The sequence below is a fragment of the Aspergillus terreus genome, genomic scaffold, assembly GCF_000149615.1.
Source record: "Aspergillus terreus NIH2624 scaffold_12 genomic scaffold, whole genome shotgun sequence".
NCBI classification, from domain to species: domain Eukaryota; kingdom Fungi; phylum Ascomycota; class Eurotiomycetes; order Eurotiales; family Aspergillaceae; genus Aspergillus; species Aspergillus terreus.
The window spans coordinates 33,482-49,899 of record NT_165935.1 but is presented as its reverse complement, the minus strand read 5'-3'; the positions used below and the strand labels follow the sequence as shown (position 1 = coordinate 49,899).

Here is a 16,418-nt window from a genome sequence, read left to right as displayed (position 1 = left end):
TGTAGTTTCCAACGATCTAAAAAGGGTAACGGAAGGCAGGTTGCAAGTCATTCACGTACAAAGTCGACACCGATGGTGGAGATGTAGCTTTCCGTGTAGGTGTCGTCGGCGAATCGAAGAAGCAAGCAAGACTTTCCGACACCAGAGTCTCCGATGAGGAGGAGCTTGAAGAGATAATCGTATCTGTTTCGCTGTTAACACCCATCCTCTTTCGACCGATCCCGGCCGTCGACTCTCCCCGCTGACGAAACGAGGATCCAAAGCTTATGGGCGGGAGAGGGGAACACGGAGGGGACTCTGTTGGATACGCAAACGCGTCAGTAAACGGACTCGGAGAGAGGGGGATAGAGGACGATCTGGTAGAAATAGCAGGGTAACCCAGGAACTCGGTGGGCGAGATCCCAGGGCGATCTGACGACTTACCACTCGGGGTTCATGATGATGGATGGAGGATGGGATGGGGGATAACAAAAGACGAGGCGGACAACGGGGTGGAAAAGGAGGTGATGAGAAGGCGAAACAGTCCAAGGCAACAGCGGAGAGCGATGGGAAGGCGGACGAAATGGAGTGGTAGCAGCAAACTGATGTCAGAATCGTTGGCTGGGAGTGTCGAGTAGGATGGGATCGCAGGTGAAATGAGTTGAAGGGTGGCCGACCTAGTAGGAGTGCAGGAGAGCAGGCGAGCCCAGCGTGCAGGTTACTAAGTCGGTGTCTCTGTCTCTGTGACCGTTTCACGTTCCGCCCGCCCCAGACCCATGACACCGCCTGTTTGGGTCTAGCGCCGCCCTGTAGAGGAATCTTTCATTTACGCCGTCTTTAGCGTCTATTCATAGATCTTGTGAATAGCAGAATGAATGAATGCATTCCACGAACAGTCTTAATAATAATACGTAACTTCCGCCCATACGTTCCCTGCTCATGCGTACCCGTGAGCCTGAAGCCACTCCAACACCAGCTTCTCATCCCGCTCCTGGTACCGCGCGTTGGTCCGAATGCTGTCCGACACAATCACCAAGGCCCGGTCGTAAGCGCTGGTGTCCTTGTCTTGGAAGAACGACGTAATCTCCGCGCCGACCTGGGAATCCGCAAATTTCGACAGACCCATCCGCACGAATCTCTCAAACACCACGTTGTTCGTCGACAGCCGAGCCTCCACTGCAGCCCAGTTCTTCTTCATGTATTCCCAGAGCAGGTGGCGGACCTTGGAGTTCGCAGCCAACGAGACCGCTCCATTGTGGACATCCTGGATGGCGACCTTATCGGAGAACACAAAGTCGAGATAGTCCGTCACTAGGGCAGCATCCTTCGTCCGTCCAAGCGCGGCCAAGCAAATTTCCTTGCCATCCACCGAATCCGTCTTGAGGTACTCCTGCTTCACCGCATCATATTCGGCACGGCTGCCCTCGGACACCGAAATGCCAAAGATGGCGGAGCGGAGGTTGGTGTGCACCGCACTCTTGTCCTTGCCGCTCGCCCAAAGATCGAATCGGCGCTTGGCCTCGGCGATAACCCTTTAGAGGCGTTAGTAAACGAAAAGAACTTAACCCAGTACAACCCCCGACTTACTTTTCATCGCCACCAATTCCAGCCATGGAGATCAAAAGCTTGCGGAGCTGCACGGTGAGATAGTCTTCGTTCTCCTTGAACTCCCAGCCAATCTTCTCGGCCGCGGGAGAAGACAAGCTAGACGTAAACTTCTTCAGTCCCGCAGACACAGCATCATGCTGCGAAAAGACGGAACGCAGGTTGCCAAGAGACGCGGAGATCTGAGACCACACCCTGTTACGTTCGTCAGTCATGGTCTGCTTCGAGCAGAGCGCGAGGATCTCACAAGTAGTTGGTTTCGTCCTTGAATCCCTCCAGCAAAGCCAGTAAGGCAGCACTGGTTCCTTCTCCGGACACGGCAAGGGCAGCAGCATCACCGATCAAGCCAATCTTGTCTTCAGTGCTCAGCAGGTCCAGCGATTGGCCCAGTTTGGCCAGGCGGTTAGCAGGATAGTTGGTTCTATAGAATCCCGACAAGTCCTTGTTGATCTTGTAGAAGGAATCCTGACCGACATCCTGAATGGTGTCTGACTTGGAAACGAGCGCAAGGCTGTTCACATTCTCCATCTTCGGGCCGGACTTGATGCCCAGCGGCACCCACCAGGTCGTCTCGTCTTCCTCGGGTTTCGCATCGCCTGTCGAGAGGAAGCGGTTCTGACGAACACTGATCTGGCCGGGCTCTTCTGCCACAGTCACGACAGGGAAACCAATCTTGCGAATCCAGGGGTCCTATCGCCGTATTAGGACGACAAACATACTATAGCTCAGTCTGCAACTCACCATGAAGCTGTTCACATCCTTGTTAGAAGCCTTGCTCAAGGCAGACCAGAGGTCATTTGTGGTGGCGTTGCCTGTTGTACACATAGTCAGCACAATATCCACTCCCAGCACATCTATCACTCTAATCCACGTACCGTATGCGTGAGCCTTGAGGTACGCAGCCACTCCGCGAAGGAAAGTCTCCTGGCCGAGATGGTTGCTCAACATGCGAATCACCGAGCTTCCCTTGAGGTAGCTGATATGATCAAAGATCTGGTCAACCTCCAAGGCGTTCTTCACGGGGACTTCAATTGGGTGAGAGGCGCGCAACGAATCGAGCTGGAACGCTTGTTGGACACCTTCAGCCTGTGCAATGTTAACCTCTGCTAAATTATGTGATATTTACCTCGGGAGTTGCGTACAACAAACTGAGACCACACGTTCCATTCTGTCGAATAAGTTAGCATTGCCTGGGTGTAATTGCGAGGTGCCATAGGGTGTCCTACCAGGGTAAAAGTGATCCACTGCCAACCATCCAACCCAGGTTGCGAATCCTTCGTTCAACCACAGCTCATTCCACCAATCCATTGTAACCAGGTTACCGAACCACTGGTGAGCAAGCTCTGTGAAACACGGTCATCAGTCAGGCGAACGAGCAGTGGCAGCCTTAGTAGCACTGGAACTCACCATGTGCAACCACATAAGCAATGCGGTTCTTATACCGAGTGTCGGATTTACCCTCATCGAACAGGACAGCAGTCGTCCGGTAGGTAACCAGACCCCAGTTCTCCATGGCACCCATGGCCTGGTGTGGTGAGACTGAGTTAGCGTACCATCTCTGGGGTTCTCCATATGATGGTTCACTTACAAACTCATGCACGGCAAGAAGGTCCGCCTTAGGGAGAGGATATTCGATCTCGAAGACTTCCGAAAAGTAGTCAACAGTACGGTGGGCGCACTCCAAGGCAAAGACGGCCTGGTCTTTGAGACCCCTGGTGGTGTACACGCGCACCGGGATGCTTTTTCCGTTGTACTTGCGCTGGGTCATGGCCTCCACATATTCAAAGTCACCGACTGCCCAGGCCAGAAGCTGCACGAAAGGTCGGCGTTAGTCCCCTACATCATAGCTGAAGGGTGAAAACTAACATAGGTGCTCATGACAGGGGTTCTCTCAAAGGTGACGAATTTGAGACCCGGTTTGCTGCCATCTCTTTCGGACTTGATGGGCATGTTGCTGAGAGCAGTCTGTCCCCGGGGAACTTCGATCTCAAAGTCAAAAGTGGCCTTCAAATTCGGCTCGTCGAAACAGGGGAACGCCCGACGTGCGTCACAGGACTCGAATTGAGTGCTCAGCATGTAGTAGAAGTCATCCTCCTTGGGGGTGTCAGCCGCAGGCTCGGCCACGGGCTTATACTTGGATCGGTAGAAGCCAGCCATGGCATTGTTCATGGTTCCCTTGAATGCGACGGACAGGACAGCGTCGGAAGACGTGATCTCCTGGGGAAAGGTGAAGGTGACTCTCTCGGATTTCTTATCATACGAGATGTCGGAAGCCGTCGCCAGTTTGGCACCTGCGGTGGATGGGACCCGGTCAGCTACAACACCAGGTTTCGAGAGGACCAATGTGCTGTGATGAGAGATACCCACCATCCTTAGCAAAGACCTCGGCGGTCTGAACCTCGATTTCCTTGGAGTTCAAAACGATTTCCTTGGTCGGGCGCTTCACGGTCAGGTCTACCTTGACCAGACCGTTGTAGGCCCAGGAACCACCCAGCTGCAGATCAAACAGCGAGACATGGTAGTTGATGGGCTTGACCCTGTGCGGTTCTGTCAGCGCAGCATTCTTGGCCCTACGACATGGGCGTTTATCACTTACGCATCCGGGAGAATTTCTCTGTCCTGCGCAGCCATGGCACGGAATTCCGAAGAACAATGCCTGGTAAAAGATAACTGAGGGAGACCCAAGCCGACTGAACGCACGTTAAGAGCACGCGAAGAGAGATGGGAGCGAGAAGACGGAGGAGGGCGGGAACGAGACGAGAAGGAGGAGGAGGGGGAGGGGTTGCAGAGGCGGCGGCGGCGGCGGAGAATGAGGGACGCAGGCTGTGGTCGAGCACGACAAATGGTAGCAGTAGGAGGAGCAAGACGCCTCCCCCACATGTCTTTTCCTATGATTCTTGACCCTGAGGCCGGTTACCTTCGGGGGATGGTTTCTGACGGCGATTGGCAATTCTATGTATGAGTTTGATCACGATTGGGATGTAAATATATAACAATTCGCCGACAGTGTGAGCAATATTCACGAAATCTATAACAACAACTCCCAGATAAAATGAGGTAAAAAAGACAGAAAAGAAAAGGAAAAAGAAAGCTTAGAACATTCGGGCCGGAGCTTGGACCCATCCAGCGCGAAAGCTCCTACGTAACGGCACGCCCAGTCCAGTAAGTATCGGCTCCCCGGACAAGAAAAAAGCTCCAACACCACCACGATCTTCTTCTTTCTACTCTTCTACCACATCTTCCCACAACACACTCCATCATGGCTGATTCGGACGAGGACTACATCGGAGAGGTTTCCGAAGACGAGGAGGACAACAATGTTTTTCGACACGATCGTGGAGATCCCGCTGGGGCCTCGCGCGCAAAGAAGAGGAAACAACGCGGAGGCGCCGAGTGGGAGGTCTCCAGGACATGGGAGACGCTAGTCGAGGGCGCCGATGGGACCATCAGCTCCACGGTCGAAGGACTTCTCGAAGCCGGGAAAAGGAAGAGGTAAGCCTGGTCAACCAGGGAAGACGACCAAGCTCTCCAGACACGAGACAGCCGCAACCGACGAGGTCCTGTTGCTGAATCCCGATCTCCTTCCAGGCTCCTAAGGGACACGACGCCACTCCAACGCGGTATCATTCGACATCTCATTCTGATCCTCGACTTGTCTCTGTCAATGGCAGAAAAGGATCTGCGCCCGACGCGGTACCTTCTGACCTTGCGATATGCACAAGAGTTCGTCCGCGAGTTCTTCGAACAGAACCCCATCTCGCAATTGGGCGTGCTCGGGTTACGGGACGGACTCGCCGTGCGGATCAGTGACATGAGCGGAAATCCTACCGAGCACATCAGCGCCATCCAAGCGTTGCGAGACCAGGATCCCAAAGGCCTCCCGAGTTTGCAGAATGGCTTGGAAATGGCCCGCGGTGCGCTCTTGTATGTCCTCACGCTCAACCACAGAGAATATCCATGTTGACGCTCCCCTTTCTCTTTATAGCCACACTCCCAGTCACGGAACCCGAGAGATATTCGTGATCTTTGGCTCCCTCCTCTCCTCCGATCCCGGCGACATCCATCAAACCATAACCACGTTGATCAACGATAAGATCCGGGTAGGCATCGTTGGCCTCGCGGCCCAGGTGGCCATCTGTCGGGAGCTCTGCGCAAAGACGAATGGCGGCGACGACACCACCTATGGCGTCGCGCTCAACGAGCAACATTTCCGCGAACTAGTGATGGACGTGACGACCCCACCCGCCGCATACTCCCAGAAACAGTCCACCAGCTCCTTGTTGATGATGGGCTTCCCCTCTCGCACCGTCGAAACATCCCCGTCTCTTTGCGCATGCCATTCCAAACCTTCGTGCGGAGGGTATCTCTGCTCCCGCTGCAACAGCAAGGTCTGTGGCCTTCCCGCGGAGTGCCCCTCTTGCGGACTGACTCTTATCCTTTCAACTCATCTCGCTCGATCGTACCATCATCTGTTTCCCCTGATAAACTGGGTCGAGGTGCCGTGGCAGCGAGCCTCGCGCAGCACGGCGTGTTTCGCATGCGGGATCGCCTTCCCTCCCGTGCCGCCAAAAGAACAGTGGCACGCGGCCGAAAGCCAGGCACGGGGGATGAGCGCAAGCAGTCGCTACGAGTGCACCGTATGTAAAAACCATTTCTGCATTGACTGCGATCTCTTTGCGCATGAGGTGGTGCACAATTGTCCGGGCTGTCAGAGCCGGGCGGCAGTTCTCGAGCTTCCTCAAGGCCAGTCTGCCCCAGACGCAATGGACACATCTGTATAGAAGAGATTGATGAGCTTTTTACGATTCTACATGAGATAGCTACAGTCAAGGAGCCTGCCCCCAGCCCTTGTCTATTGATGAACTTAACCGTGAACTATTAATGACAAGACATAGTGATGAACTGAATTGACAATAACCACCTATTGATAGAGAATAAAAGTACTTGTAGTTTATAGGAAACAAATCGTTCCCATACATTAGTACATGGATTGGCACTCGAAAGTTCCTCTCCAACATACGTCACCCCGCCAATTATTAGGCCTCGGCTAAACGTCCAGCTTCTCTCCCCGCATGACAATCTGTCTCCTCCGACAATATCAACATTGCATCGCCTGTTAACTCCAATACCCTCCACAGACACGATGGACGTCACATCCAATCCCTCGTCATCAAATGACCAGGCACCCAGCATGTCCAGCCAAGGAGACCAGCCGTCAGAAATCGCCCTCTTCGAGAAGTTAAAGGCATATCCGTTCACCGCGGATCGCGAGTTCGCCAAGGGCCTTGCGATCATTCTGCAACATCCAGACGTGCCCGCGAGCGAAGATGAAGTCAATCGCACAGACGATCTTGTTTTACAAGCCAAGTGCTTTTATTTTTCGAGGTATGCGCCATGAAACCCGGTGGCGCGTCATATGGCGCTTGTTCCTTCAACCTTTGATATTGACTCATTGTGTTCCTAAGGAAAGAAAACCTCCCCAAGGCCATTGATTTCACCGCGTTCAAAACCTGGTTGCAATCTGGGCCGCAAAACGAGAGCGCCCGGAACGTCCCTACAGAACCCCATACTTTGACGACAGACACGTCCGCGGACCAAGCTAGCGCTCCAACGCCCGCGCCACCTACCCAAGAGCCTACCTATCCGTCTTCGTTCGCCCACATCGTCGAGCTTATCACCACAGGCCAACCAATTCCTGGCATCCAGCAGATACCGGATACGGTGCTAGAAGGGCACGACACCCCCAGTACCAAACCGAGGAGGCGCAAACCGTGGGAAAAGGAGACCACTGAAGAAACTTGTTCAACGTGAAGACTTATTTCTTATGGCATAACGCATTGTCAGTGTGGTTGTGGAGGGTCTGAGACTACCTAATGAACGGGACGATGATGACGTTGAACTAGATGGATATGCTTTGTTCCTTTGTTTTTCTGTTTGTGTAAAGGATATGATAGCAGGATCAAAGAGAGACTGGAATAGTACATGGGATCACCATGGACAGGGTTTTCGACGAGTACATATGCTTTTGTAACCCAACGTTTCCACACACACAATCCAGACCTGCAGTTCCCCGAACTCTTGTAAGATATTCAGCATCTTAAAACACGACTTGCCTATGGATCATCAAGCAGGTGAACAAAAAAGCAAGAACTTTTCACTGGTGACAAAGCCTCGAGAGAAAGCATGGCTGGAAATGAAACGACGTGACGGCATAAAGTCAAGCCAATTTTCCGACATTGTTCGCATATTACAAATGGATATCACCAGTTCCGAAGGTCGCGGTCGTGCTTCAAGACGTAAGAACTGTATAGCAGAGTGACGCTTTCTCGATATTTCAGGCATCGGGCTGTTTCGACTGTGTCAAGGCAGGCATCTACCGTTGCAGTATCGCCTTCATCGGAACGGTGCATAGCCAGGACTCCATTGGCTTCCACGACTATAACGTCCGCCATGCTGCCCTTGGGCTGGGAACCTATCGTCGTTGAAGTTGCCAAACCGGCCGATCTGAACTCCAGCGCCTGGTCCAGGGCGAGTAGTCTGGGACGGGTTGCAGCAGAGCATAGCAACGCGCGAACCAAACTTCGATCCACGAAGAGAGACCATGTGCTTCCTATCGACCGAGCCTTAGCACGAACTAGTTAATGGTATGTGTAAGCAGGGGAAGATACCGAATATGACTGGCAACCAACTCCCGTTGATGAGGTGCAGCGTTCATTAAGATCCACTGAATCAAATAATTTCCGTACTGATCTCCGGCAACTGTCCTCAGTTAGCAATACCGCACTTCGGCACTCCCAGAGGATTAGGGCTTACTGTCAATCAGTGGCATTCTGGGTCGGTCGCTGCGGCCGGTACAGACTCGTGCAAGATAACGGTCGAGGAATTCGGAGCCTCCAATCTTTAAGCATTTCTCGACTATCTTGGAAGCGAATTGATCCATGCTGTAATCCACCGACCAAAGAAGGATATGCTTGATGGCGCGGCTTTTGTCATGGGGGGCGCCGTGCTCGCAAATATGCTGGATACACCAATTTCCAAACTGGCCGTGAGCAAGCACATCAATTTTTGCCAGTACCTCTTCGATAGCTGGACGCTGCGACTTTGTTAGAAAGCTTTCCTAGACAGGATTTGGGGATTCGACCACGATTTGACGAACGCACGCTCCGGGCTTTGCCATGAGCATGTGGTCTGAAGTAGGGCCATTTACCTTCTCGTCTTCCACACAATTCTCAAAGATGTTTTGGACCACCAAGCTTCCCGTTTCACCCAGCGCAACTTCGTGCCACATTCCCCTCAGTGCTTCGTTGACTTTAGCCATGATCTGGGGCGGTTCACCACTCCAACGTAGTTCAAAAAGCTTCTGCCAGACGTGACATGCATATCGGTGGATGACGGTCTCAGGGATTCTGCGTAACAGTTCATGGACCATCACAGCCTTTTGCTCCTCCGGGACGCAGTCAAACGCTTTTTGGACCACATGGCAGCCGAAAGGATCCATACTAAGGCTCAAAGTGTTGCCTTTGATCGCATTAGCAATCGCAACAATCTGCTCCGGGGTCCCGTGCTCGAAGCAACGTTGGACAAGAAAGTTTCCAAAACGATTGACCATGAGTGGATATGCCTGGTGTACTATGGCCTCTATAATCTCGAACTTTTGCTCGGTGGTTCCGACTTTCAGCTTCTGCTGCAGAAAGATTGAAGCCTGTTGGTCATTGTTGCAGACAATTTTGTCCACTATATATCTCCAGTCACAGGAAACGTTCTTGTCAAGAAGTCGACGGTAGTTTATCGGCTCCAATGGCGAGACATATGTCTGCGTGTGGCTCCCACTGGTCTAATTTGGTCAGCCAAAGGAAAGCATTCTGATTTATCAGTTGCTTACTGAAGCTGTACCCCATGGTACCATGTTCAGATGAGTCGAGGTGAACTCGTTTGCTGTCGGTGACAGTGGGGTTCCCACTGGTTGCTGATGGTATGGTGGGATTGGATACAAGCCGACTTGCTGGTAGGTGCTATCCTGTCGATTCACCGGCGATCTTGGAGGGTTGCGAGTTTGTGGTATAGGAGTGAACGCGCTCCACGGAGAACTCTGCGTTGAAAACCAATCCCCGGTGCGATTGACCTGGGTTGTCAACCTTCGCTGAAGTGGGGGAGGTCCTTCCAGAGTCCGTGGCTGGTCTCCGGGGAGTTGCGCATCGATACTGCAGGCCCCCAGTGAAGGACCAGAAAGCACACGGGCACTTTGAAAGCCTTGTCCAGATACGGTAGGATTTGGAGTCCTAGTGTTCCAGAACCGGTTCGATTCTTGGAGTGTGGCATTAGAGGGCAGCGGGAAAGGATCGCCGTATGGCTTATCGACTGGAGGAGCGTTTAGTCCCATGCCGAAGACTTGCTGTGTTGGAGGGACCCAGAATCCTCGAGTTCTATTGTAGGCACCGGCGGACAAAGCGTCAGAGATGTCCGACTGGGAGTCATCTTGGCCGCTCCATCCATCCGGAAGCTGGTTGAAAGACGGGTTGGATGCATTGAAGGCACTCTGTAGGTGACTGATTGTTTGCTCGGTTATTTCACGTCCACCAAAGTCTGCCTCGGACGGGGGCCCAAGGGCTTGGTCCAATGTGTGCTTTATCACGCGAGTTTGAGCAAGCTCCTGCTCTTGGAGAGCGATCTTGGAGTTAGCAGCAAGGAGCTCCCGTTTCAATCGGATAACTTCGGGTGTGTCGGTTGGGAAGGGACCTTGTTTACTCCCAGCCTCATCCGTAGAACTGCGAGCTTCCTGGGGCGTAGATGGACGTGGGATAACCGACGAGCTATCCGCCTCCATACCGCCGATCAGAGCGTACTTCTTCTGGTCAACCACGGCCTGTTGTTCCGATATCTTTCGAGGGATCTCTTCATTCTCGATGGCCGGTTCACCAAGTGCCTGGGGCTTGGGGGATAATTTCGCGAGAAGTTTGTCCATGTCAGATTGTGAGACTGAAGAAATGGTATTCGAATGCTCCAACTTCTGCTTCTAGGATTGTGAGACACTTCACGGACACTGTAGTTGGAATGGCACCTGACCTTGTTTGAGAGAATATCAGCCCCTTCACCAAGGGAGGGCTGGAAGTTGCCAAATTTTGAAGTCACAAGAGGATCAGGAGGACCTGTGATCTTCGAATGTTTAGGACCCTAGGCTATTCGTTAGCAATCGTCGGCTCCAATGGGGTTGTAGGACTGACTGATGGTTCACGTCCAACAACGAAGCCAGAACCTCCATTAGATAATAGCCTGCCGTCTGGAAGCTTCCGCCCAGACCTTGAGGAGTCGGATGGGAACATGGACATCTTGTCTGAGTTGGCAAAGACCTGTCACGGATTGAAGTACGCAACGAGAGGGTTTCGAATGAGGCGACAGCGAGGAAATCGAGGCAGTCACGCAGGGAGGAACAGACACGACACAAGAATAACGGTTGGTTCAATGCAAACTCCAGTTGAGTATAGGGCAGATGGTTAAAAAAGATGACAGCAAGTGAAGAGATGGACTTCAATCTGGTAAGGAAAAGCGACGCGAAGATAGATGGCAGTACTTAGAAGACAAGAGATCAGAAACGCGGGAAGATACACAGATACCAAGTAATAGAGAATAGATCAAACAAGAAGATTAGGAAATGGCGACAGAGGTGAAAGTGAGGATGGGGGCGGGGGGTAAGTAAACAAAAAGGGTAAGAGATGAAAGTAGAAATTGGGAAGGAGCCCTAACTGAGCACGCAGGCACGATCTACTTGTTTTGGTTTGTGCTTCAAACACAAGGGCTGGTTAGCTGATACTCCAGTCAAGTGAGCCCACTCAGCAAAGCATGTCACGGTAAATGTGCCCATTGTTGTTTACTTATCCATAAACAACCTCTGCTTGTTGATTCTAAAGGTACCCACTCCATCTCTTGATCAACTCCTTACTCTGATAATCTAGCATACTATTATAAGCACCATATTATCTGACTTGCTAAGAATATGACTATCTTCCAAATGAGACCGACAGGGCTATTGTGCATTTGCAGATAGTTAACACGGTCAGACACCTTGGTTCCTCTGATACTAGCTATACATCTTCGTAGTCTGTTACTTTTGTGGAGCATGCGTCTGTTTCGATCATATGTAAGGTATATAGTACCTATACTAATATGCCCAGTGCCATATATAGTTGTGTACGTGTATTGCTATCTATCTGGTTAAAGCTTCGGAGTTAGTGAATAGTGAACAATGCTCCTAATATATATCCTTATACTGATGATATATTCACAAAGGTACTTTACGGGTTCTCCATCATCATTAGCATCCCAATGTACAAACCATATGGAACATTCCAGAGAGTAGAAGCTTTGAATCGGCCCTACAGCAAGGTTCTTCCACCAGGGCTACTAATTGCGTACTTACAACATTCACCTGTATAGCCAAGCAGTGAGGATCCCATGTCTTGTTATTGCCTTAGGTTGCTTAGCATAAAATTGCGAATCTGGGAATATGTAATTGGGTCCACAACACCTGCTACTTAGATGTTAGTGCTTACTCGGCATGAAAGGACCGCTACAAAATCTGATGCGCAGGGAGTATGCTCTGCCTAACCAAATCATGACTCCACATGGCATTACGTCGGACTATTTAAGATGCTAACCCGTCCGTACGGAGTACTCAAACAAGGTTACTCTAAGCCCCAGAAATATATATTGTTTGACAATCACTCACAAACAACCCGAGAAACATAGTATAAGTCTACACCCAAAGGTTGATTTTGCATCTCTCCTACTTCAGCAGCAGAAGAATAGTTAAATGCTAACCTTTGGCAGACTTTTCGCCTTGCATTTTGAGAACCTAGGCGCCTTTACCACGACTGCAAGAATGGAGTCGAATTTTATTGACAGTGTTCTCTCTTACTGGCGGGACGTCCTGCATATGGCACGTCAATGGGTGACAGAACTCCTTCCAAACGTACTCAAAGTCTACCTAGCTTTTGGGATTGTTGTCATCGCCCTTTTACTATTGGTCGGATTCTGTGCAATTGTTGGTCTATTGACCTTGTCAGCGTTGGGTTTGATCGACCCGAACCAAGAGAAGAAAAAAGGGAAGTCTTCGCCCAAAGACCGTCAGAACAACTCCAGTCCTAGTGCTGCAAAAGAGACAAAACCCCGCCTGAAAACTGGTCGTGATTGTCCTAAGCAGCCCCAGGCTGTCGAGCCGCTCCAAGAAGTAAAGCGCCTTGAGGTTGAGATCCAGGCTCTCGAGGAGGTGTTACACGCTCGGCGGGAGCAGCTAGCACTTGCGAGAGAACGCTCGTCGCAGGAGATTCCACATGCTAATTTGTAGCAACTTAGCTCTCATCACCAACAGGACCTGCCTGTACGTGGTCTAACTATATCGGGTAGACACTGGAGACCTCAAATATTTACTGAGGTGTGCTATCAAGTGGATATAGGTGGAGAAACCTGGTTGAATCATATACCTGTACTCCGTACTCCGTATGAACCTGGTCACTCTCACTTCTGGTGCAGAATAGAATGAGACTATCTTCCGCAGAGTCGTACCTCCCAGTTGTCCACAAGCTCCTTTTCAGTCCCTAGAGATTTTGGATGCGGCGTCTTTGGTCATGTTCCTTGGGCGTGCGAATAAGCAATATCTTAGAGTTCTCGAACAAACTCGAATTGAGACTAAGTAACCACGATCGTACCTACTAGTAGTACCTACATTTATGGCGAAATTTGCTCTCTTCGTTCATGTTCTTTCGGTCATATTCTGGAAGGCTTCCAAAAATAGGTCACTTCAGGATTGGAGGGCGAGTAATAAGACCAAGTATTACGGGCAGTCTATCTATATTCTTCTTTTTATGATTACTATCTTGTCTTAGAACTACGTACTGCAGGGCCTGAATTGAGATCTGCGGGTTACGGAGCCTACTCCTACTCCGTAGGCGGGAAGTGTAAGGGTACACGTCAGGAAATAACAACATCCACCGAGTCCACGCCGTGGTCCTACGACCACCATTCTGCATGAAAGAAGCCCGTCAGCTGTATCTCACAAATGCAACCTCGGGCTAAGGACGGTGCGATTTATGCCACCTTTATTTCTATCTATCAAGTGCATGTGGAGGCTGTAAGTGGAGGTAATACGCAGGTTCAGTCATCCCGCATCGTGTCCTTCATTCTCAATGGTCATTCGTCAGTGGGGATTCGTCATCCAATGCGGAAGTCCGCAAACGTTCCAGGATACTTCGGTCGATGGCAATCCCGACACTTACATCCCCTCAATTTACTCAGACACCTCACCACCACTGCCCCCTCGGACAAGGAAGACTTCACCAAAGTCGCCTAGGCAAATTGCCCAAAGTGCGCATTGCCGTTGTCCGATCTTGCAGCTCGCCTTGCGTAAGTTGATCTGGAGTCTCGCAGCTTGCCCACTTGAACGTTGCTCTGACGCGATCACACACGTCACTAGATGCTAGATGATAGGAAATGACTACCACTGTCGTGACAGGCACTGGACGGCGATCTTCCATCAGGCAGCCCGAACTACAGACATCCCCACTGGCCACCAGTTCGCAGTCGATGACGAGTCCGATTGACAAATTTCCACCGTTCAAGGACGAGCTACACGAGACGACCGCGGAATCGGCAGACCCTTCCACAGTCAGATACACACAGAGCGATCGCTGGGAACCACGCCGGTCCAATTATCTACCCCGAGACCTCAAGAATGGGACTGTCCGAAACTCGAAGCACAGACCGCGGAAAAGCATCAGCGAGGCGATTACCACCATCAGAACACGCAATGCCAGTGTGAGTGCGAATGCGCAGGAATTGGCCGAGGCGCTTCGGGCTCCTGTGTCTTATCGGATAATTGTAAGAGCATTGCCTGTCCGGATATACCTATGCATCCCCCTGTTAACTCATTCATGGGATAGGTCCTTTGCCTGATCTGGTACACCACCTCTGCCCTTACGAACACCTCGTCCAAGTCCATCTTGAACGCACTCCCCAAACCGATCACCCTCACCATTGTACAGTTCGCCTTTGTGCCGACATGGTGCCTCCTACTGTCGTATCTCTCGTCCTCCTTCCCCTGGCTCAGAAACAATGTGCCAGCCCTGAGGAACGGACTTCGCTCCCCTTCTCGGGATGTCATTGTCACCGCGTTACCTCTAGCTGTCTTCCAGCTAGCTGGTCACATTCTTAGTTCGATGGCTACCTCGAAGATCCCCGTGTCGCTGGTCCACACGATCAAGGGGCTGTCGCCACTCTTTACGGTGTTGGCGTACCGGGTTCTGTTCGGCATTCGATACGCTCGCGCAACGTACCTGTCGCTTATTCCTTTGACGTTGGGGGTCATGCTTGCATGCTCTACCGGGTTTTCTACAAACTTTTTCGGGATCTTGTGCGCTCTCGTTGCGGCCTTGGTTTTCGTCTCCCAGAACATCTTTTCAAAGAAGTTGTTCAACGAGACAGAGATGCCAGGTGCGGGGCGGCGAAAATTGGACAAGTTAAACCTACTTTGCTATTGCTCCGGATTAGCATTCATCCTAACGCTGCCAATCTGGTTCGTCAGCGAAGGATATCCCCTCGTGTCCGATTTCATTCAGGACGGGGCGATATCTTTGTCCGGCAAGAAGGGCGCCTTAGATCACGGTGCCCTCTTTCTTGAGTTCTTCTTCAATGGATCGGCTCACTTTGCGCAAAACATCTTGGCATTTGTCCTCCTCTCCAGAATATCGCCCGTATCCTACTCTGTCGCGTCGCTGGTCAAGCGCGTGTTTGTCATCGTCGTGGCGATCGTGTGGTTTGGTAGTTCAACCACCTCGATACAGGCCTTCGGCATTGCTCTCACTTTTATTGGACTCTATCTCTACGATCGCAACAGCCATGATGATGTAGCGGACCGCAGGGCCAACGCCGATCATTTCCGCGCTACCGAGTCTGTCCTCCCTCTGAATGCGCGAACTGGCGGCAAAGCCTGGGATTCAAACGGGTACGCGTTCCCATCGGCAACGGGGATGGAACAGCAGTCATCGAACAGTGTTTCCTTCGCCCAGGCCGACCTGAAGAAGGAAGATGACGCGCCAGGCCAAGGTCGACCACGAGGTAGTAGTAATGCCCGAGCATGGCTGCCCCCTGGTACGAAGCAAGAGACCACATGGCAACCCAGTGACACTTAGATGCCAATTGTCCTTCCTGACAGGCTCCGTAGTCATCCTCATGCATGCTTTGGATCTTTGTTGTATCATATTTCGCCCGGTGTTGTGGTGTTTCTTACATCGGAGGCCGCTTTTCTCGCTATATATGTATCATGAAGACATAATAGATGGATGTACATGTTTTTGATGTCTTGTAGGACCGGTCGTTTGTGAATTTTCCCCAGCTGGTGACTGGTGGCTCAATCCTGACGTCGTACCTGTATGGGATGGAAACTGACGAGAGATGAAATCATTATTGCATCCGGAATGAGGTGATGTTACAACTACGTACTACTTCGGTATTCGTTCGGATAGACGATGCTGATTGTACATGGCAATAAGGAATGTAGCGACTGTCAGTAAAGAACTATACCCTCATCGGGCGATCCCCAACTGGGAGAATCGACCTAAGGAGCTCCAGCTCAGTGCATATCTGCTCTAGGACCGTGTAGCAGAGGAGAAGGGGACAGACGAGACAAAAGAAGACTTTCGTTCAACCCCTTCACCTACAATAAAACACGCCCATGAATGAGTTATTGGAGAGAAAGAAGAAGAAAAGGAAAAACAAAAACTGACAAAAGGGAGAAAAAGGTGTGGTTCGGACTAATTGGTCTTCCGGGTAACCGAGCCAATCCG

General features: G+C 51.3%; 6 protein-coding genes across 6 annotated transcripts; 4 read left to right on the top strand and 2 right to left on the bottom strand.

Annotated features, from left to right (window-relative positions):
* Positions 1-916: 916 nt before the first annotated feature.
* On the bottom strand, positions 917-4,215 carry ATEG_07980 (M1 family metallopeptidase; the record flags this gene model as incomplete). The annotated part of the gene is made up of 12 exons (XM_001216601.1): positions 917-1,511; positions 1,567-1,779; positions 1,832-2,274; positions 2,326-2,396; positions 2,460-2,663; positions 2,711-2,752; positions 2,811-2,927; positions 2,992-3,109; positions 3,173-3,394; positions 3,451-3,875; positions 3,952-4,121; positions 4,181-4,215. The coding sequence occupies 12 exons, from the start codon at positions 4,213-4,215 to the stop codon at positions 917-919; spliced, it is 2,655 nt and encodes an 884-aa protein (XP_001216601.1).
* A 628-nt stretch (positions 4,216-4,843) lies between these two features.
* On the top strand, positions 4,844-5,548 carry ATEG_07979 (TFIIH/NER complex subunit SSL1; the record flags this gene model as incomplete). Its single annotated transcript, XM_001216600.1, has 2 exons — positions 4,844-5,076; positions 5,173-5,548. The coding sequence occupies 2 exons, from the start codon at positions 4,844-4,846 to the stop codon at positions 5,546-5,548; spliced, it is 609 nt and encodes a 202-aa protein (XP_001216600.1).
* A 1,179-nt stretch (positions 5,549-6,727) lies between these two features.
* ATEG_07978 (DUF5572 domain-containing protein) lies at positions 6,728-7,395 on the top strand (the record flags this gene model as incomplete). Its single annotated transcript, XM_001216599.1, has 2 exons — positions 6,728-6,969; positions 7,050-7,395. 2 exons carry the CDS (start codon positions 6,728-6,730, stop codon positions 7,393-7,395), a joined length of 588 nt encoding a protein of 195 aa, XP_001216599.1.
* Positions 7,396-7,844: 449 nt separating this feature from the next.
* ATEG_07977 (Pumilio-family RNA binding repeat-containing protein) lies at positions 7,845-10,546 on the bottom strand (the record flags this gene model as incomplete). The annotated part of the gene is made up of 4 exons (XM_001216598.1): positions 7,845-8,218; positions 8,398-8,677; positions 8,792-9,418; positions 9,467-10,546. The coding sequence occupies 4 exons, from the start codon at positions 10,544-10,546 to the stop codon at positions 7,845-7,847; spliced, it is 2,361 nt and encodes a 786-aa protein (XP_001216598.1).
* Positions 10,547-12,460: 1,914 nt separating this feature from the next.
* On the top strand, positions 12,461-12,925 carry ATEG_07976 (uncharacterized protein; the record flags this gene model as incomplete). Its single annotated transcript, XM_001216597.1, has 1 exon — positions 12,461-12,925. The coding sequence occupies one exon, from the start codon at positions 12,461-12,463 to the stop codon at positions 12,923-12,925; it is 465 nt and encodes a 154-aa protein (XP_001216597.1).
* Positions 12,926-14,067: 1,142 nt separating this feature from the next.
* On the top strand, positions 14,068-15,764 carry ATEG_07975 (putative ER to Golgi transport protein (Sly41); the record flags this gene model as incomplete). Its single annotated transcript, XM_001216596.1, has 2 exons — positions 14,068-14,454; positions 14,517-15,764. The coding sequence occupies 2 exons, from the start codon at positions 14,068-14,070 to the stop codon at positions 15,762-15,764; spliced, it is 1,635 nt and encodes a 544-aa protein (XP_001216596.1).
* Between the last annotated feature and the right edge of the window lie 654 nt (positions 15,765-16,418).